At 57.1% G+C, this 21,514-nt stretch overlaps 2 protein-coding genes across 3 annotated transcripts; one reads left to right on the top strand and one right to left on the bottom strand.

Moving 5' to 3' along the window:
• The first annotated feature begins 4,005 nt into the window (after positions 1-4,005).
• PHOSPHO1 (phosphatase, orphan 1) lies at positions 4,006-10,449 on the top strand. 2 transcript variants are annotated; one of them, XM_004684313.2, is made up of 4 exons: positions 4,006-4,079; positions 5,213-5,311; positions 7,083-7,193; positions 8,805-10,449. In XM_004684313.2, exons 3-4 carry the CDS (start codon positions 7,140-7,142, stop codon positions 9,561-9,563), a joined length of 813 nt encoding a protein of 270 aa, XP_004684370.2. In that variant the 5' UTR covers positions 4,006-4,079; positions 5,213-5,311; positions 7,083-7,139; the 3' UTR covers positions 9,564-10,449. The 2 variants fall into 2 exon arrangements, with proteins under 2 accessions (XP_004684370.2, XP_012582182.1); XM_012726728.1 differs by having other exon boundaries at positions 8,687-10,449.
• A 277-nt stretch (positions 10,450-10,726) lies between these two features.
• ABI3 (ABI family, member 3) lies at positions 10,727-20,327 on the bottom strand. Its single transcript, XM_004684311.2, has 9 exons — positions 19,718-20,327; positions 15,362-15,529; positions 14,247-14,423; positions 12,853-12,938; positions 12,601-12,696; positions 12,336-12,467; positions 12,140-12,158; positions 11,583-11,757; positions 10,727-11,254 (listed from the first exon to the last, which is right to left on the bottom strand). The coding sequence occupies exons 1-9, from the start codon at positions 19,832-19,834 to the stop codon at positions 11,091-11,093; spliced, it is 1,134 nt and encodes a 377-aa protein (XP_004684368.1). The 5' UTR covers positions 19,835-20,327; the 3' UTR covers positions 10,727-11,090.
• Between the last annotated feature and the right edge of the window lie 1,187 nt (positions 20,328-21,514).

The raw sequence follows: 21,514 nt of genomic DNA, 5'->3' as shown, positions 1-21,514 counted from the left end.
CTTTCTTTCTTTCTTTCTTTCTTTCTTTCTTTCTTTCTTTCTTTCTTTCTTTCTTTCTTTCTTTCTTTCTTTCTTTCAGATTTATTTATTCATGCATACAAGAACGGGGTACAAGCCAGAGGTGCTGGGCGAGAGAATTCACTAGAGACAGAGCGGGGAGCAAAACAGGCGGACTGACTGAAATACACTGCTGAGGGGAAGAACAGGCAAGACAGGAGAGGTCTGCCATGCCGCGTGGGTCACCTCCTTGGCCGGGGTGGTGGTTGGGGTGGAGGGGTCTAACTGCTGCAGTGGCTGCAATAGCTTCATGGCGCTGAGCCGTAACCCTCCGCACCACCAGGGAGGCTCTCACCTGTTCTCTTTAAGGTGAATTAGCAAAGATGAAGGAATTGGGGTGGCAGATCTTGAATCTCTGCATAGGAGGATACGCAGGAACCTGCGTTTCAGAAGCCAAGTGAGAGGAAATACCCCAGCAAGTGGGATTTGAGTCAGAAAGAACTTCCTGCCCCAGGGGACCGGGGGCTGGCTTTCTCCACCTCATCTGCAGCAAGCCACTGCCAGGCAGCAAAAAAGGATTTCCTTCTCCGTCAGTGCTTTACCCTCCCCCTTGCCAGGCAGTTCCCACCCTGCTCCTTACTGAGGAGGGCAGGGTGGCTGTTGTTGGAGAGGGGCTGGCAGTGGGAAGGCAGGGAGGGAGGAGGCAAGGTGGAGGTTGTTTGGAGGCGACTTCATGCTACACCAGTGAAGGGGAGGGTGGGCGGGGCACCAGGTGGGACAGGGAGGAAGGGGGTTCGCTTGGGCCTTTCGGGGGCCCCAAGTCATGGAGGGTGAGCCTGTCTAGCCTAGAGGCCCTGCAGGTCCTAGCTGCATCACCGGCTGAGGCCACAGGAACAGCTGTGCCTGCTGTTTGACACAGTTTTCTTGTCTCAGTCTCCTACCTGGATGGGAAGCTCCCTGAGGGCAGGGTCTGCCTTGTTCAGTAGCTTATCTCACCGCATCTGAGGCAGTTAACATTTGTTGAATGAATGGAAACACAAACAAGCAACAAGTACTGTCTTGTAATGATGGGGAGTTGGGGGGAGCAGGCCAGCCTCAGCCCTGATGGGTCCCAGCTGTGAAGATCTGAATCTTGATCTCAGTTATTGCCAGATTCTTCCAAGGATGGAGAGGGGGTGGGGCAGCCTGTTCTGGATTGTAGAAGGGTAATTCAAAATCAAAAAAGATTAAGGCAGGTCATGTGATATTCTAGTGAAGAACGTAGCTCTTCTGGCAACTGCCTGAATCCAAGTCCTTGTTTCTGCAACCTCCTTAGCACGGTGACCCTGGACAAGTTATATACCACTCAGTGCCTCATGCTTCTCACTCGTGGGTGGGGGTACAAACAGATCATAGGGTCACTTTGAGGCTGAGGACAGTCAAGCCTTACACTGCTCGGCACCTCGTGATGCTCTGTCGCTGTGATACCAGTCCCCGAGGAGAGCAGTGTCTTAGACCCAGTCGCCCTACAACAGTCTTGCAGAACTGACAGGGGCCCTCTGGCGGCCTTTCCCCACTGAGCCCACTGTCCCATCACTCATCAGCTGACCCAGGGCCCTTTGCCTTCTGCAGACAGCTAGCCATCTGGCCTGCCCACCTCGCATAGCAAGGTTGTTACATAGCAAGCTGGGCCAGGCTTTCCATGCCCCCAACCTCTGCTTTCGCATTGGTAAAAACAAACACAACCGCGTGCCATGGAAGTTGGCACTCAGCACCCAGCCTGCAGTCTCCTGTCCTTCCCCATGTGGAGCCTGTGGCCTGAATTGAGAAGTCCCTACCTGCACACCCTGGTGCCCTCACCCCTCCCACGGGCACAGAGAGCTCTGCTCTCCTCTCTAACATGGAAAACAAACCTCCCTGGGGCAAGTCACATCCTCTTGGTGAAGACCAGCTGGAGCGCTTTAGCTGTGAGGCTGGCAGTTAGGGCTGGTTGACCAGCGACTTTTGGCCCTGTCACCTCAGATCACTTCCACATAGTTTTCTGCCAGAACACTGACCTGCATCCTAAGGTGAACCCCACAAGCAGAGGGGACCTTCTGCAGCCCCAGGACCTGGCCAGGCCTCAACCTCCTGGGGAAGAGGGGTGGAGAGTGGGGTTCCCATTCCAGTTCTGATCTGTAGAGACTGAAACCATCATCCAAACTGCTTACTCATTGGCACAATGAGGGGAAAAGATTTATTTTTATGTATTTATGCATACAAGAGTTGGGATGTAGGACAGGTGTGGGGGGGTGAGAGGATTTACCAGAGACAGTGGGGAGCAGAACAGGCGGACTGACAGAAATACACTGCCGGGGGAAGAACAGGCAAGACAGGAGAAGTCTGCCATGTGGGTCAGCTCCCCCCAGCTGCACCCTGAGCTGCAGTGGCTGCCAATAGCTTCATAGTGCTGTGTGTGAACCCCTGTGTCACGAGGGAGACCCAGAGAGGGGAAAGTTTAAAGAGAGACAGGGCTGTGACTTGAAACTCTTCCATCAGAAGAACCGGGAGTAACTATGTTTATCACACAAGGGCCTTTGTGGTAGCTCTTGTGGGCTTTGGTATTCCCGCGGCTGGACGGCAGATTTGGGGATAGTAGGAGTACCTTTGTCAGCAAGACCCCTACTCACCCTTCCTGAACCCACATGATAGAGTGGAGAAAACTGCCTAAATTGATACACACAGGAAAATACCTACAACATCTATTACGGAGCAAAGGGGGCTGGTATGTGCCTGAGGGCGGAGTCTCCTGAGAGGGAAAGAGCAGGCTGAGGGGAGTGTGGGAAGGATGGATAAGGAGAGGAGCTTGGGACGCCCGCAGCCCCAGGCTGGTTTAGGGAGCAGGCAGTGTCTGAGCTGTAAGGCTCTGGCTTGCAGCTTCAAGGGTCCGTCCTCACCAAGCAAGTGGACACACCGCACGCCCCTGGCCTGCACAGCCACACACCTGAGCGCCTGGCACAGTGATGAGGGTCATTCCTTGCCCTCCTTCATGCCTCCGGTTATTGGAGGACCGAAGTTAGACCCCAGCCTGGAGGGCCCATATGAAGCACCCCCACCCCTGCTTTCCCTCTCTTAGTCCCTTTGGGACCCCAAGAGTCAGGAGCACCTGGTTTTGAACTAGGCTGAGTGTTGGGGACATTCAGCCAGGAAGACGGTGACCCACAGTATTACAGGTATGATCTAAGTACATGTTTCACCTCTTTCCACTCTAAATAAATCACCTCCCCACCAGGCTGGTGGGAGGAAAGGAGGGGGTGCAGAGACTAGGGTTCAACTGTTAGGAAGCAGAGGAGAAAGTGGGGTTTTATTCCCCAACACATTGCTCCCGGGTAAGGGGAATGGGCGCATTGCTTCCGGCCACCCCAGTAACCTGTAACCCGGGAAGGGTCCCAAGGGGTGGAGCGAGGCGGGGCGCCACCACTCTGCCAAGAGGGCAGAGGACACCTAGCTACGTGCAAATGGGAGATAGAAAACGCTTCTGAGCGGGGGTCATCCGGTGCCAACCCCCCGGCGGTGGGGTGCGCTTCTGTAAATCGCAGGAACCGGAGTCCTGGAGACCGCGGCCGACCGAGTCCGGCGCCCAGGCGCTGCTAGGTGTGCGGGTCGGGACTCACACTGAACCTCGCAGTCACTCCAGAGGGTGCCCCAACCGCGCGCGCCAGAGGCGGTCGGCCGCTTCTCCACCCTCCGGCCCCTTCCCCCGCCCAGCCCCACCTTCGCCAGCACTCCCGACTCCGGGCGCCTCGGGGGCCGCCGGGGGCGTGGTCCGCTGGCGGCCCGCCCCTTTGATGTGCGCCGGCGCCTCGGCGATTGGCCGGCCGCTTGTGACGTGCGGGGACTGCGGTGGGCCGGGGTGCTGCGGCAGCCGCAGCGCCTGCCGCGGCTCGGGCTCCGGCTCCCGGGCATTTAAAGGGGACGCGGCGGCGGCGGCCCGGGGGGATGGGGGGCAGGTGCAGGGGACGGCTCAGGCGCACATCATCCACCGCCCCTCGGGACTGGAGGGACTCGTGAGCCGGAGCCCAGAAATCCGGGGGCGGATAAGACACCGCGTCCCCTCAATTTCTGTAAGCACCCCTTGCTCCATCCTGCGCCCAAATACCTCAGCTAGCCCCTCTCCCCACTCTTTACACTCCAAACTCAGTCGGGACAGACCTCTGCCGCCGCCGCTCCCCACGTGAGTTCTGGGTTTCCCGAGGTAGGGGAGGGCTGGGGTCCCACTGTGGGGTGGGGGCTGTGGGGAGTTTGAGAGCGCTCCTTCACGCGTGTGTCGGTGGGGGACCTCCCTGGAGCCGAGGAATGATTCCCCTTCTATCGCTCACCCCAGGAGCGTGGTGCCCGGGTATTGCCTCCTTCCCCAATTTGGAGAAAGTGAAGGAATCCGTGCCCCCTTGCTCCCCGCCACCCACCTGAGTCCCCTCGACTTCCCCGAACTGCGCAACCCCCGCCCCGCATTGGGAAGCACCGCCAGCTGGGGGTGTGCCAGAGTGCCTGATTTCCAGCCACCTCTAAAAATATCTCCCCCCACTCCACCAGCAGCTGCCACCTCCCTGGCCAGTGAGGATCCCTCCCAGCTTGCCTTACCTAGGAAGGGCCAGCCCAGAGGTGACTTCTGGTCCCAGTGTCTTCACTGGCACCAGGCATCAAGGCCAGCTTGTCAGCACAGCCGGTGTGTGTGTGGGGGGGAAGGGGTGTTCCCCAGAGCAATTTGGGAAGATATGGCTACAATTTTCCCAAGAGGAACCTAAGACCCCTGAACCCTAATCCTGATGCTGTGTGACCCCTAGGAATTTAGCTTGACGTCTCTGGGCCTGTTTTTCCTATTTGCCGCCTGTGTTGGTGAGCAAGGAAGAGACTGAAGTTGGGAGCTGTGTGGGGGGAGGAAAGATTTCCAGATTAGTGACTCATTCTGATTTCTAGTGATTGATACACAGGGAATCTGGTCTTTTGCAGAGGGCTTTTACAATATTATTTCCTAGCCCATTAACAGGAATTTCAGATTTAAGACCTATGCTAAGACAGCCTGTTTCCTTCCCCCATTTCCAGGGTCTTCCCACCCCATTCCCACAGATATAATCTAAGAGCATTTGTGTAAAAGACAGGAGAAAGCAGGAGTTGGGGAGTTGGGGGCAGGTACCTCTTTCTAGAATATGGGTGGACTCCCTGACACCCCAAAGAAACCCTTCTTTCTCTGCTCTAGTCTGCAGGAGCAGCTCAGGGAGCTTGTCCCCCTTTTCTCTGAGGAACCCGCTTTGGCAACCACAAAACGATTTGATCACTCTGGGCAAAGCTACCAGAGGTGAGTAACTTTTTAAAGGTGATTCCAATTAGGTGGGGCCCCCTCTAATGACTGGGGCGCGAAGGGTGAAGGACATCCCACGAGCATGGGCTTCTCAGTAACTAAGGGAAGAAGCCCAGGATGCCTGGCTCTCTTCCCTGGGGACTAAAAGAAATAAGGGCAACTCACCAAACAATAAATGTTTAATTTCCCTAACTACTATTATTAGATTTAAAAAAACTGTCTTGAGCTCAGAGAAATTAGGAGTTTTGAAAGTGATTAAAAGTAGTAAAGTACTCCATCAACTTAGAGAAAATGAAACAAGGGCAAAGCAAAGAAAGCTGGCCCGTGGGCAGCTGCTGGGACTGCTGCTCCCACACCCGACACTTGTCTGTCCCTGTTTACTTCTACAATGGGAGTGGCATCCCTTGACCTTTCTCCTTGAACGCCTGGCCCTGGGCAGACATGATATCAGTCAGGATTTGGGAAAGCTAGAATTCCCTCCAGATAGGACCTGGCTGTACCCCAGCCCCCCAAACTTTAATTACCTCCTTCCCCTTGCCTCCCTCCCCTTCTCCCATGTTCTCCTTGCCCTGAGTCTCATCTCCCAGCCCTCTCCCCCTTCCACTACCCAATTCAGCTAACCCATTCAGCTCTGGCTCTCACAATTCCTTAATTAAAAGTTATTAGGGAAAAGGCTGCAACCATTATCCAAACCCTACTGAAAGTGCTTAATGCTTATGTGGTCGGGATGTGAGGGGGAGAGATGGGTCCATCAAGATAACAGGTAATACAGTCCTTCCCTCAGACCTGGTCCCTGCTCCTGGTAGTCCCAGTCTCTGTCTTGGGGGCAGTAGCTTCTCCCTGCCCTCCGGGATGGTCTGTGGAGCGTTATCTATCACCTTGACAAAGTCAGAGGGACTTGCTGTGCTACACATGGTCACCACCAGAGGGCAGCACCAGCCAGCCCTTTGCTTGGTTCTTGTCTAGTCTCCAGGTTCTTTAATCTCCTTCCAGTCTCTCCCAGCTCTAGCTGCCTCTGGTCTCATTCCACCTCAGGGTGGAGGTGAGTGGGGGCCTAGGGAGAGCACTGGGAGCTGTAGATGGTGTCCTTTGTAGATGCAAGATGAAAGCCCCATCATCAGAGCCACATAGCAAATCCCACAGAAATTTTCAACCTGAGTCCTGTCCCACTGCTGGCTTCTGACAGCACTAGAAGGTCAGTCCCAGATGACCCAGTCCCCTGCACTGTGGGACAGTGAGCCCAGTCACCTGCCCCTTGCCTTTTGAGGGCAGAGGGAAGGCAAGGCCTCATGAGGCCAGGTGTTCATGGATCCAGGCTTTGCCCCAGGGAACAGCATGACCCCCTGTGAGTTATTTAACCTCAGCCCTCCTCTGCTGAGTTCCTGGGACTCAGAATGTGAGTGAAGGTGGTTAATAAACTCGTACCAACATGTGACAGGGGCGCTGATCATACTCAAGAGAAAGCACCAGCCTCATGCCGCATTTGAGATGTGACTACCACCTGCAGTAGGAGACCTTTGGGCCAATGGGTTAAGCTGTCTGGGTCCCCAGTAATGTCATCTGTAACTTCAGACATCCGGGGGGTTGTTAAGAGGATGCCTAACAAGGACCTTGGGGTCTGTCAGTGCTGTGCCTGTTCCAAGGGGCAGTTTTCATTGAACTCCTGAGAGTTATTTCAAGGGCTCAGCAGAGGGATAAGGCCAGATGGACATAATGACAGGAAAGCCCGCTGACGATGCACCTTCAGATGGACTTTTGTGGTTGTCAGGAGCTCTGGACGACGGCTGGAGGCCAACAGAGTCCTGCAAGTGGTGACCAGGGTGATATGCCAACAATGAACGGGTGCTTTTCAGTTGCTGGCCTCCGGTGCCTGTCCAGGGTAAGTGGGTCCCTCTAGGGGTCACTTCAGGTGAGACCTCAAGCCCCACTTTCCCACCGAGGTGGTAAGAGCCCCATCCTGCCCCTGTCAGGCTGGCCTCACCCTGACCAGGCCTCCACCCCACCCTGGAAGCTTCCATCCCAGATGTGGGGTCCTGAAGCTTTTACAACTTCAACTCGTCAGCCCCACCCCTGAGATTCCCAGTAGATGGTGGTGAGACCAGAGGGCGACCCTGAGGTTGCGGGCAAAGGAACAGTCTGGTAGGGAAGCAGAGACGTGCCAGGCCCTGAGCACCACAGACGTCTTAGGAAAACACCAGAAAGAGGTGTGGGAGGCCGAGGCAGGAGAAAGGCCTTGTGGCGGCGCGAAGCCAGGCCTGGCGCTCACTCTGCCATCTTGTAGCGCCGCCTACAGGCAGCAGCACTGATAGGCCGCTGGGGCTCTGCTGTCCCTGGTCGCTTGCCTTTCTTTGTTCCCTCACACTTGCCTGTTGCCCCCATCCTCTCCATATCCCGTCAGCGTGACTCTGGCGCAAAGTCTGACCACTTCGGGAGCACCCAGACCCCGCTCTGTCTTCCTGTCCAGTCTGTCTCCCAGCTCACCCCAGCTCCCTCTCCCCACCCTGCATCACCCTCCACTCCTGCTCCCTCCTCTGCTGTCTCAGCCACGGCTGCTCTCTCTCCTCTCCCTTACCTGTCTCCCAGGTATGTCGTGGCCTGGTGCGGGAGGCTCCTACCTCCCCAAGCCCCACTGCTTCTCCTGCTGCCCGCTTGCTTCGGACTCTGGCAGAAACCCCACCTGACACCTTCCTCCCAGGGAATTGGCAAGTGATTAGTGATGAGCTGGCAGCACAGGGCCCTAAAACTGTGTCCCACCCCTGGACCCTTTCCAGACCCATCTGCCTGGAAGAAGCTCCCAGAGAGGCTGCCCGCGTCAGTCCACCTGACTGGTTATTCCACAAACCAAAATCCAGTTCTCTGCAAACTCTTCAGGACTGGCACTTAGCTCCTGTCCAGGGCCGGGGACCTGGCACTCATTGTCCACATCCGGGATAATGCCAACAGTCGGCCAAAAGCCTGGCTCCTTATTGCCCACCACAGTCCCCCAGCCATGGTTCCTCTAGTGGGGTGAATGGGCATCCCCCTTGAGCAGTTGCTAGGGCACAAGGTAGTGGAGAGCCCCCCCCCCACGTGTACCCACATCTCCAGCAGGGGTTGCAGTAATTCCCTACAGCCATCTAGACCAGAAATCTCCCCAAAGGGGTGACCTCTTGGAAGCTGCTCGCCCCTCTTTTAAGCTAACCCTTGTTAACCCCCTGCGAGAAGCAGAGAAGCAGAAACAGGTGCGAGGAACCCTTCTGGGTTTGGGAGAACTCCTGAGGATAAACCCAGCGCAGTTAAGGAGAGGTGCTAACGGGTGGGTGGGGAGGCTGGGGGCGGGGCAGGGCGGGGCGGGCACTCCACCCAGCTTAACCAGCCTTGGGTCCTCCTCAGGTCTTGGAAGTGCCAGCGCCTCTGGCTGTGGCCTGCTAACAAGCCTCTCCTCGGCCGGCTCCCGCCGCGCCCCCTCTCGCTTGCTTCCTCCTCCTGCTCCTCTCCCCCCTGCTCCCAGGACGGCGGGATGGCAGCGCAGGGCGCGCCGCGCTTCCTCCTGACCTTCGACTTCGATGAGACTATCGTGGACGAAAACAGCGACGACTCCATCGTGCGCGCCGCTCCGGGCCAGCGACTGCCCGAGAGCCTGCGTGCCACCTACCGCGAGGGCTTCTACAACGAGTACATGCAGCGCGTCTTCAAGTACCTGGGCGAGCAGGGCGTGCGGCCGCGGGACCTGCGCGCCATCTACGAGGCCATCCCCCTGACGCCGGGCATGGGCGACCTGCTGCAGTTTGTGGCCAAGCAGGGCTCCTGCTTCGAGGTGATTCTCATCTCGGATGCCAACACCTTCGGCGTGGAGAGCGCTCTGCGCGCCGCGGGCCACCACGGCCTGTTCCGCCGCATCCTCAGCAACCCGTCGGGGCCCGACGCGCGCGGGCTGCTGGCGCTGCGGCCCTTCCACACGCACAGCTGCACGCGCTGCCCCGCCAACATGTGCAAGCACAAGGTGCTGAGCGACTACCTGCGCGAGCGGGCCCACGACGGCGTGCACTTCGAGCGCCTTTTCTACGTGGGCGACGGCGCCAACGACTTCTGCCCCATGGGGCTGCTGGCTGGCGGCGACGTGGCCTTCCCGCGCCGCGGCTACCCTATGCACCGCCTCATCCAGGAGGCCCAGAAGACCGAGCCCAGCTCCTTCCGCGCCGGTGTGGTGCCCTGGGAAACCGCCGCCGACGTGCGCCTCCATCTGCAGCAGGTGCTGAAGACATGCTGAGGACCGCGGCCTGCTGGGGGCGCCGGAGCGACCGGGTGGAAACGGGCCGAGGGGTGGGGGAGATCGGGAAAGACAAACCTACTTTTATTACTCCCTTTTCCCTTTGGTTTGTCCCTCCGGGAATTTCTGGGATTCCAGGCTCGTCCATTTTGGGTCTGGGGAGGGAGTTCGGAGCCGACCCTATCTATGCAGTTAACCCAGTTCGGCTGCGCCCCCAGTTCTCCTGCCGTAGCTGAGTGCAGGCCCAACCGGGATGGAGCACATACCTGAGACAGCAGCAGCGCTTCCAAAAACCGTGTGCTCCGAACTGGGAGAAAGCAGGTCCTTGGCGGTGGAGAGAAAGTATCTCGCCGCTTTAATTGCAGCCTCGGGCCGCGAACCCTCTTGCTTATTCCCCTAGATTTCTCTTAAGAGGACCCGGGTCCTGAGAGCCTCTCGGCCAAACTGGACAACCCATAGAGAGAAATGACGCTCTCCGCCGACGGCCCGGAGCCTAGATCTTGCTTCACCTTCCCCACACTACACCCCTTTTCTTCCTGCGCCCTTCAACCCCGCGGTCCACCCGCCAGCATCCCCAAAGGAAAAAAAGCCAGAGGGAATTGTCGCCTCCTGGTGGTGGAACGAGGTAGCACACAGTCCCGCGCGGGTCTGGCCAACCAGGGACCACAAGCAGCCTGCGACTGTCTCCTCGCACCCCAGCCTCGTCTATGCAGCAAGTGACCAGGGGCTTTTTACCAAAGTCGCCCGCGCCGGCTGCCCCCTCCCCTGCGCGCGTTCTCCCCTCCCGTATGGAACCGAAAGCCATGATGTTTTAAAGCAGAGCCAGCAACACCCAAGCCCCTACTCCCTTTTTGGTGTTTTAGAGCTATAAAGGAGGTCAAGTGGGGAGACGTGAATGAGATCTCTTGCGCCACAGTCTAAGGGGCGAGGGGTGGGGCGATCTCTGCTCTGAGAGTAACCCACTTAAGTAAGGGAGCTGACCCCATTCTTGGGGGAGAGCCAGCCTGAGGAACCAAGATTGAACAGGACACTCGGACACGGAGAACACGGTGCACCAGGAGCTGAAGAGGGGCAGCGGGTCAAGTGTGGAGGGCACTTAAGTGGGGACCTGCGAGATGGGGCGATACTGCTGCTGGGGGGGCAGAGATTATCAGGAACCTTAACAGCGGGGATACCTTTCAATCGCTGCTCTGACTCCTCAGCCCTGCAGGGCAGTCATCAAGTCAGCAGTTTTATTCCAAGTTGGCGCTTGCAGCTGGAGACCCCATCTTGCATGGATGGGGGCCCTTTTATGGACAAAATCACCAAACTCCTTGGCTGGGTTCTTTCCTGTCTGCTCCGGGCCTCTGGGCATCTCCTCTAGCCCCAGGGCCTCCCTGCCACAATGTGGAAAGGGGCAGACACAGCTTAAGCCCAGGGAGGTGGGCCGGTGTAGAAGACAGCCTTGACTTTGGGGTTGGCTTTGGCCTGCAGCTCTACGGACTCTCTGGGTGGAGCCTGGGTCGGTGGCCCACAGAGCCTCCGCTGTCAGCAGCTGGGCTCCACATAGTTCCCAGGGAAGAATCCACTCCCCTCTGAGCTGACGCCCTCGCACCAGCCATCTGAGTAGCGGCGGGTGATGCAGATGACAGTGCCCTCAGAGAAGGAGAGCTCGTTGTCCTTCTGGCGGGTGTACGGGTAAAGTGTCACCACTGCAGGGCAAGAGGAGAGGGTGCTGTAAGATGTGCCTCCTGCCCCACTGAAAGCAAGGGCCCGCATCACGGATTCTAGGGAGCCTCTAGGGGAGAAGGGTGTGTGGGGGGACCCTTCCCAGCTCAGCTGTCAGTACTGGGCCAACTGCCTGTCTTCCCAGCCTGATTCTGAGGGGACTTCTGGGTGAACATTTCCTCAAATCGTCAGAAAAATGGGGGAGGAGATTGCCGTAGCCGTAAGAAGGGGACAAACCTGAATACCTCTGAGGTAGAGTGGGGGAACCCTGGTCCTGGGAGCTGGGGCCCTTCAGACTCAGGAGTCAAGTACCTTTCTCCAGGTAGGAAGCTGGAACCCAACTGGGCTCTTCAGTCTCAAAGCCTGGTGGGGGCGGAGGCAGCAGCCCCAGTTCATCCGCATCAGGGAGTGGGGGCGGGGGCAGGTCCAGAGGCTGGGGCAGATCCAGAGGCTGGGACAGGTCCAGAGGTGGGGGCAGGTCCAGAGGCTGGGGCAGGTCCGTGGCTGGGAGGGAGAGCAGGAAGGTCCTGGTCCACCATGGCCCAGGGAACCCCTCCATGCTCGCTGCCCAGGAAGTGCTGCTGTTCTCGATCAGCGCCTACCCACTTGGGATTTTCCTCCCCGGGCACCCATGCTGGGCCCCCACAATGCCCGGGCACACAGTAGCTGCTCAGTAAGCATGGGAATCTTAAACAGTGAGGGACAGCGAGCTGGACGGGATTGTGCCATGATGGCCAGGGGACCTCACACAAGCCATTTGCCCTCTCACCTCAGCACTTCATCTGTTAAGTGAAAATGTGAAGAGCTCCAGGGGTTAAATTTAAATGAGAAAATGGTGAGAAGTTTCACACACCAGCCTAGTGTAAGACAGTCAATTCTGTTAGCTCGCTTCCTCCCCCTTCCCCTTCCTGTTACTCCTACTTGAGGGAGGAAGCACTGAGGTAGGGGACCCAAGGGAGGCGAGGTGGACTATCTGGAGGTGAGAAGGCCAGCAAGTCCCCCGGCTGTCCAGCTGGAAGGAGAGGCCAGAGCTCCTTACCTGGAGCGTCCTCCAGCGGAGGGGGCGGGGGCGGCAGGAAGACGTCAGCCGAGGCCAGGACAGGTGGAGGGGGTGGAGTCATGGAACTGGGGAGAGGTGGGGGTGGGGGTGCGGCCAGCCCCTTGGTCTGAGAGACCCCACCGACACCTTCAGCGCTGCTGCGGACCAGCCAGAGCAGGGCTCAGGTTAGAAGGCACATTACCCTCTCAGGAGCCCCGCCCCCGCCCCCGCGAGATCGCGACACCCCTCCTCCCCCCGCCGCCCGCTCCCCCAAGCCTGATATAGACTCACCCCGCAGAGGTCAGAGAAGAGACTGAGGAGGCAGCGGAGAGTTTGCCGTCAGGCACCACGGGGAGCTGCACCGGCTCAGGGATCCGGGGCGCTCTCCTGCAGATGGAGGGGGGCAGTTGTGAGGAGAGAGGAAGTCTTCTGGCAAGCAGGGGTGGGGTGCAGGCGGAGGGGCAGCTGCCTGATGGCGCCAGGCGTGGAGAAACGGTAGTTTCAGGATCCACTGGGGAGACGTCGGTAGCCTGGAAGCCTCACCCCAGCGTGGCCGAGGTGGGTGTGGCAGGTGCTTTGATGCTTTTGCGAGACAGGGTCCCGGTCCGCGACAGCTGAGTGCTCAGGTCCTGCGGGGGACAGAGGGCAGAGGTCCCCTTATGGCTATAGGGAAACCCAACCCCAACTAATGAGAGAGGAAATGGGCGACGGAAGACAGAAAGATCTGGGAGGGCCAGAGCGCAGCACAGCGAGTTCCCACTTCCCACCCACCACCGCAACACCCCTGTTGCCCTGGGCCTCCAGGCCCCTCATCTGCAGGAGGCCCCCACAGAAACCTCGGCTTGGACATGTCTGCCAGCCACTTCCTCTGCTTAGCTTCTGCGCTGAGTGGGCCCCTCCCCCACAGCATCTGGGCGCCCAGGGAGCTGGAAGCCTGGCTGGTGGTCTCTAACACCCATTAGACCCCAATCCCAGCCAGGACTGTGGAAAGGAGAGCACCCACATACTTATAGCCTGGCACAGGTGGGTGGAACTGACTTGGGGAGTCCAGAAAGGGGCAGAACGTTTAGAGGAGGGTACTGAATGGCAAGCTGCAATCCCACATGCAAGAGAGCACTAGGTCACTGAAGGGGCTTCCCCAAAGACGGGGTACACGGGGAGTGGTACCCTCAGCTAGCTCCACACTTCACTGAAGACAAACAAACAGTACTTGAGCTGAAACAGAAAGAATTTCAGTTGGGCAAGAACTTGCTGGTAGGGAAGCCTGGGGTTGAAGGAGGGATGCAATTCCCTTTGGGGGGCAGAAGATATGTTAAGGATAACAAAGAGTCATTTAGCTCCAGGGGACCATTTTCCTTGGCGGGAAGACTCAAATGTGAAGACAGAAGTCACTAGGGATGTGTGTGCGTTTGAATGTGCGTGTGTGTCTTCTCCCACCTCTCAGGAAGGGCTGGGAAGAAATGCCTGTCCTGTTCCCCTCTCTTCCCTTTGAGTGACTGAGCCCCTCCCCTCCCCACCCAGCAGCAGCTCTAGGGTGAGTGCTCAGTGCAGTGACCTCAAACCTCCAGACAGAGGAAGTTGCTGTTCTCATGTGGCTGGAGAGAGAGATTCTCATGCACACCCTGACACCTGCCTCCCCTCTTCCCCTCACACAGCCTGCACCCATGGGTGTGCTCAGATGGCACTCTCAGCAGATCATCTGAGTGCAGGGCAGAGCTCAGTTATGCTGGAGGGGTCCTGAAGGATTTTTAAAGAGGAGAGAAATCCCATAAGGATGACAGACCTGGGGAGCTGGGGACTTGGGGATCACTTCAGGGAATGAGGAAAGAAAGGGGTTTGTTTGCGGGGGTCCAAGAGAACTGGGAGCCTCATGAGAAGGGAGCCATGAGACAGAAGAGGCTGAGTTGCGGAGAAAACCGAGGGTCTCCTCGCCCTACCTTGATCCCATGGCCAATGTCATCCAGGCAGCCGAAGTTGAGGGGTCTCCTGCAGTAGGGTGTGAGGGGGGGCAGGCTCTCTGGGGCGATGACTTTCTGGCCCTGGGGCAGCCGCTGGACGGTGGCCAGGGTGCCGATCTCCCTTCGGGCCACCTTCTCCATATGCATGTTCACCATCTGCAAGTGGGGGTGGAGGTGACAGCAAGGGGTGGCCTCTCTACAGCGCCCCTTCCCTTAAGGGAGAAAGAGGCCAGAGAATTTGTGAGTTTTGTACCCAAGGCCTACAGCATTTGGAAAGACCAGCAGCAGGAGGATGGAACCACTTTGGACCAACTTCCTGATGGGCAAGAATGAGGGTTATTATTAGCTGAGCAGGAACAAAGGGAAAGGAGAGAACCCAGTGTCCCTGGGGACGCTGGGAAGAGACGGAGGGGACGGGACAGGGCTGGCTCCAGAGCAGGGGGTAACACCGAGGTGGTTGGGATTCACAACAAGTGCTCCCTTTGCGAGGACAAATAAGTGAACTGACTTCCTTTTGGAAGGTTCTGTAGCAAAACCTACAGCACTGGAGGGTGGGGACTCTGGGTGAGAGGAAAAGGCACACCCCGCCCTGAGCATGTAGGTGATGCTCAGTCCCCGTGGAATGTGTAACTGGATGTGCACAAGGTTCATGGGGCAATTCCGCCGCCGCCGAGGATCCAGGAAGGAAGCCAGAGGGTGTGTGTGCTGCAGTAGGTGGGGCAGGCCGTGGGCAGAGCGCCCAGGGCTGTGCGTGGCTCCCCAGCCAGCCTCCGGGCCTAGGACGCCATCAAGTCACCGCCTGTGTTCACGGGGGACAGGGTCCCTCCGCCGAGTTCCCGAGTACTCTGCAGCTACTGGCGCAAGGTGGCAGACAAACAGAGAGCTCTGCCTTCGGGAACCCCTGTTTCAATGGGGTGGGAAGGCCCTGCACTGACCCACACAGAGAAAAAAGGGTTCACAAAATTGGGCATGTGCCAGGCTTCTGCCAGGCATTTGGACATGAAAGGAGGCGGTGAAGAACTTCACTGGAAGGAAATGCCCAGGCGGGCTGAGTTGCTGGTGGCTAAAGCAGGGCACCTCCCCACACCCCTTACCTGGCCCAGTGTGCTCACTCGGGCCTCCACCTGCCGCAAGCCAGCTGCCTGCAGGTCCAACATGCGCAGGGTGTGCCCAGCCAGGTTGCCCACCTGGTAGGCCACGCTGGCTAGGGCCTGGGTGGTAAAGGCCATGGTCTCCTCCAGCGCCTTCCGCTTGTCTGTGGCCTGAAATACAGACAGCCAGGCCTGAGTCAGCCAGCCAGGCAGGGTGGAGCTGGGGGGGGGGGGAAGTTGGGGCAAGCAGCAACTCTTAGCTATCTAATGGATAAACACCCACAGCCCTTCTAACCAGAATCCCTTGGAAGGGTCCCCTGAGTCTGCACTGTTGAAACAACTCAGCTAACACCTGTGCTTCTAGTCCAGTGCAGGCTGGCATTTGGGAACAGGCGATCTGGTCTGTTCTGTGAATAAAGAAACTGAGGTCCACAAGGAAGTGACTTCATTCACTCATGTCCTCCAACAGCTTCCTGACACACAGGCTGAGCATAAAACCCAAACATTTTTTTACAGTATTTATACATATCAGCTAATTATGCAATTATGTCTACATATAATATATTTTTTAAAATACTGTTTATTTTTATATCATTTTGTGCCTTTTTCCATCTCAGTTGTAATCCCTGTGGGCTTCCCATCACCAAATCACCCATGTGCCATCACCATAGTCCAGTGCACTCCCTCCCCCCCCATTTTTGATCCCCTTCCCCACTCCACCCCCATAAAATGTCTCTGGTATGTAGTTGTTCATTATTATTATTTTCTCCCCTGGTCCTTTATACTCCTGCTATGAGTGAAACCATCTGGTATTTTTCCTTTTCTTTCTGGCTTATCTCACTAAGCATGATCCCTTCCAGCTCCATCCATGTTGCTGCAAAAGGCATATGCTTATCTTTTTGACTGCTGAGTAATATTCCATTGTGTATATGTACCAATATGTACCACATCTTTTTAATCCAGTCATCTACTTGTGGGCATTTGGGCTGTTTCCATGTCTGTCCAGTTGTAAATAAAGCAGCAATAAACATGGGGGTGCAGGTGTCTTTTTGAATCAGTGTTTTTGTGTCCTTTGAAAACCCAAACTTTTAACCATGGCCCACGCTGGACCCACAAGTCTGGCTCCTGCCTTTCTCTTCACCCTCATCCTCTGCACACTGGCTCCTCTCCAGCCTCCTGGCCTTTAAGTCTCGGTTCCTGATGAAACCAGGGTGCTTCTACCTCAGGACTTTTGCATTTACTGTACGTCTTTCTAGAATCCTATGACTAAGTCTCAGCTTCTCAGACATGTTTCCTCACAATCTCTATGGCCACTGTCACACTTATCTTTTCTCTTTTCCTCATAGCACTTAGCACATCCAGGAATGATGTGTTCACTCATTTTGTTATCTATTCCCTCTACTAAAAGCCAGCACTGTGAGGGTAGGGAGCAGGTCTGTTTTATTCTGGATGGTATCTTAAAATAGTGCCCAACACACAAACAATACTTTAAAAAAAAAAAAATGCTGGCCCTCCCTGGTGGCGCAGCGGGTTAAAGCACAACACTGAGAATCTAAAGCCGCTTCCGCATGAGTTCGATTCCCGCCTGTCCTAGAGGTGACCACATGGCGCCAGACCTCTCCTGACCCGCCCGCTGCTCCCCTCAGCAATGTACTTCGTAGACCTGTCTGTTCTGCTCCCCTCTCTGTCTCTGGTGAGGCCTCTCACCACCCCTGTGCCTCTGGCCTGTACCCCAGTTCTGTATGCACAAATAAATAAATCTTTAAAAAAAATGCTTTTGTAACTTAATTAAGGAATTGAAAGTAATCCCAAACACTTGCTGGGCATCTTCCTCTTACGTGCCAGGCACTATGCCAGGTGCTGGCCAGGGTCACACTGCCAGTCAGTGATGGAGGGGCGGGCAGGGAGTGGCTGAAGATAGAAGAGGTTTTTTTTAGTGCTGGATCAGACTGTGGGGGTTGGGGCAAAACTTCTGGGTTATTTGGTTCCCTAGGCAGCTTCCTCATCTCAGGTCGGTCACAGGCTCTCTGGCCTGTGCCTTTTTCCTCGAGCAGGGGGAGGGGAGGCTGGGGAAAGTTGGGCAAGGCCAACTTGCCAAGAGCATCCAGTGCTCCCAAAGCTTGTCAGAGAACAGAGTCATAGGGTCTACCGGGCCAGGTGCTGAGACCTGGGTGCCTCCATAATCAGAAGACTTAAACAGGTAAAGGAATCAGCCTAGGACCTTAAAACCTGGAAGGATAGCAGGAGGCCTTGCTCTAGCTCAAGGCCTTCCTCTACAAGTGGGGCGAGGAGGGCCCAGACTAGAGAAGCGCTACCCCTCTGGTCTCCGCCCCGGACCCAGGTCCTAGATGCTAGAGCCTAGATCCATGCTGGCCCCTGGCTTTGTTCTTGGCCCAAAGTTAGGACTGAGGGACTGAGCTCTGGGACCCATCTTAGTGACCACTGATTATTCATCATGCAAATCTGGCAGCTCAGTGGACCCTGACCTAGAACCCTGCAGGTGACCTCAGCCTGCCCTCCCCTAGTCCCCAAGGGCTTCCTGACACCTGGTTGGGCAGTTCTGAGAAGTTCTCCAAACCCTCCGCAGACATTTGCTCCTCACAGATCCTCAGGGGCAGTAAATGATTGTTGCCCCATGGAGCAGGTCTCAGGGGTTCTTCTGAGGTCTCCCCTAGAGCTGAGCATCCTGTGTGCAGGAAGCAGAATTCCCCAGGTGATGACGCCAGTGCCCTGAGTGTTTTTGCAAAGACTGCTTCACCTGGACTTTACTAGCTGTATCCACCTTTCATGCTTTAATAAGTGAGGCTACTAATCATAGTCACAGTGGCAACAACTGACAATTATCCTGCCCTTCTTAAAGAACTGGGCTAAACATCTAAATACATTATCATTTAACCCATGTGGCCACCATGCAGGGCAACGTCACCACAGGTCCCATCATTGCTAGGCTGCTGGGCTGGACCTTGGACTCAAATTTCCCCAAATCCTGTGTGCAAAGTAGAACCCAGTAGGAAATGCTTCGAGATGCACAGACGTTGCTGAGGGGGTCGGAGGTGTGCTCCTACCCTGGGTTGCAGGAGTTTGCCTTGCAGCGCTGAGAGAGCCAAGCTGCCTCCCAAGCCATCTCCTCCACAAGACCGTCTCAACATCTCCAACAGAAATTGTACCCAGGTAGTGTCGACTGGAGCGTGAGCAGGTGGGGTCTGGAGTCAGAATTAAGGGACCAAGTCCAGATTCTGCCACTAGCTTGGCTACCTTGGAAAGTGAATTGGCCTCTCGAACCTCAGTCTGCTCAGTGAAGGAAGCGTGGTGCTCACTGAAGTTGGCGATGTGGCGAGGCACCAGCCCAAGGCACGCTCGGGAGCCTGCCAACGTGCTTTCATCTGCCATCTTCCCAGAAGCACTTGCTCCCTTCATGGTCTATTTTTTTTTTCTCCCAACACCCATGCTGTTTGGGGAGGTCCCTGCACCTCTTCCTATAGCTTGATTAGAATATATAAGAAAAATAAAGTTTTTCCCAGAGGGCATCAGGGCTAGCCTGTAGTTTTTAAGGGAGCAGAGAAACAGAGCAGAAGACCACATCAACTGTCTTAAAGACACTGGGGCTGTCAGGGAGGCGGAGCAGGGGACAGGGAGGAGAGAGAGAGAGAGAGCGCGCGCCAGGCCCGGCCTGAGTGATCCTACTCTTTCCGGGCTGTGTGACCTGGCCCAGGTCGCCTCCCTCGCTGCTGTTTCCTCAGCTATGAACCGAGAACAACATTACATGTCCCAGAGGGCTATGAGGATCCATGAAACGACAGGGGTGCTCAGTCACTGCTAAGTCTCCCTCTCCCTGCTCCTCCCGGTCTAAAAACCTTCTCATACAATGTAGAAAACCGCTGGGGTGGCCCCTCCTGTCCTGCGCCCCAGGGGTGTCCATCCCTCCCTCGCATCAGTCCTGTCCCTGTGACCAGCTTGGTCTGATGTCTCGCTGCTCTCCCTCAAGTATCAGGAATAGCACTTTGTTCTTGCCCACCTCAAGTTCACTACATGCTTGGAAAGGTCCTCTGAAGCCCCCCCGAGAGCCTGCAAAGGGAGCCACGGCACATGTGTGTGAGGACGCCTCCCTGTGCCTCAGGATTTGACTGCAAAGCGAGGATGGGTATGGTGCTGGGCCGGGGCCTGGCAACAGGACAGACAGACGTGGCCCTGGACGGACGTGGCCCTGGGAGAGAGAAGGGCCCAGAGGCCGCGTGTGGGTGGCTTGGGGTCAGGGGCCCTGTTGGGGAGATTGGGGTGAGCCAGGTCTGGATAGGAGCCCGGGCCCAGGACAGCACTGTCAGGACACCCCGTCCTGAGGGTTGGGGCGCCCCCACCTACCTGCAGGTAGTTGTTCTCGCAGTAGTCGGCCACGCGCAGCAGAGCGCTGTGGTTTCCCCTAAGCGCCTCCCTGCCGGTGGGGATCTCGAACTCCTGCAGCTGCTGCAGCTCCGCCATGGCCCCCCCGCCTGTGAGTGGCCCCCGGGGAGCCGCTGGTTTTGCACCTCACCTTGCCTTTGATTGGTCGCTGGGCCTTCCCTCCCTCTCACCGCTTCTGGTTTCCTCTGCGTGAGAGACCCAGACCCCCTTGCAAAGGGCAGGCATGCTCGGTCCCAGACAAGAGGAAGTCGGTGCCTTCTCCCTGAGTCTCTCTGTCCCCTGCCCGGAGGAAGGGGGAAGCCAGGGGCCTCTTTGGGGGCCCAGCCCCTCAATTCCTCCCAGCAGAGGAAGCCACCGTCCTGCCCTGTGACTGTGATTGCTCCCTCTGCTTGGAAAGGAAGCTGCGCATTGGGGGATGGGCTGGAGGCTGGGGAGGAAGGGGGCAGGCCTGCCTGGGTGGGGGGGTGGATTTTCCACTCATGGAAGGGGAGGAAAGGGCAGAGGGTGGGGGCTTCCTTGGGAAGCGCAGGGATGAGTCACCAAGGGATGGGGGAGTGGAGGGTGGATAGGATACGGGAGACCGGTCACACCAGGGGGCTGTAGGGTGGGGGGGCAGCAACAATGGAAAACAGAGCAGGCACCAGCAAGTGCTGAGGCTGGACAGCCAGGTACAGCCCTGCCTGGCCTCAGAGAGGGGCTACCCCTCCGCTACCCCCTCCGCTTCTGAAGGGCTGTGTGGGGTGAGAGCTGGTGCCTGCCAGAGGCAGGGCTGATGAAACCGACGTAGTTCGAGGCACTGAGCTTAGACTACAGGGAGGACTTGGCTTTGTGAAGCACCAAGGCAAGTTCCAGATTCACTGGTTGGTGGAGAAGCAGCTTGGACGGCACCAGGCGGCGTCAGGAGGTTAGTGGATGAGGAGACCTCCAAGTCCTGTCTTGATCTCAGCTGCTAGAGCTCACCGCTGCTTGTGGGACGCAGACCCTGGAGCAGGGGAATTTGGAACGGGCTCCGGGCCTCATCCCTGGCCCGCGCTGCTCTGTGTGTCCTCCCGGAAGTAGGAGGCCTTCTACTGAGCCCTGGCGTCTGCTCCTGGATTGGGCTTGTCATCCCTGGGCATCTGCTGGGGAGGAGCTAGGGTTGTTAGGCTGCGTCGCCCTGGGGTGTTCCTAGGGAGAGACAGAGGACATAAGCCCTGTGCTGGGGACTGAGGAGGGAGGCGTGGGGGCCAACGGCCTGGCCACAGGTGTTAGAGGCAGTAAGCGCCCGCTGGCCGCGTCACCAGCAAGGAGGGCGTAGTTCCCGAGCCAGTGAGGGGGCACTGAGCTGGCGGCCAGGGGTTGAGTCTCAGCGCTATCACCGCTGCGGCCTGCGTTCCATCCCTGGCCAGGGAGCTGACCCACAGGGCGCAGCAGACCTCTCGTCTCACCCGCTGCTCCCCCCAGCCGTGTACTGTGTCGATCTGCCTGTTCTGCTCCCCACTCTGTCCCTGGTGAATCCTCTCACCTCCATACTTCCGGCCTGCACCCCATTCCCTTTATGCATAAATAAACAAATAAAACATAATGAAAAAAATTAAGACTGCGCTAGAAGAATCTTGAAAGGTGAAATCATGGGTTGTCCATGGGGACATAAGGACTTCCAGGGTGAGGGCAGTTAAGCGCTGGTTTGGAACTTTCCTCACCAGGCAGAGCAGCCTCCGAGCCAGGTAGGGGAGGAGAGGGCTTGGGGGTGCAGGCTGGGGGGAGAGGGCTTGGGGG

Source organism: Condylura cristata, unplaced genomic scaffold (genome assembly GCF_000260355.1).
Source record: "Condylura cristata isolate star-nosed mole 26May11 unplaced genomic scaffold, ConCri1.0 scaffold00017, whole genome shotgun sequence".
Taxonomy (NCBI): Eukaryota; Metazoa; Chordata; class Mammalia; order Eulipotyphla; family Talpidae; genus Condylura; species Condylura cristata.
The sequence above is the reverse complement of the archived record's forward strand: the minus strand, read 5'-3'. Positions and strand labels throughout refer to the sequence as shown.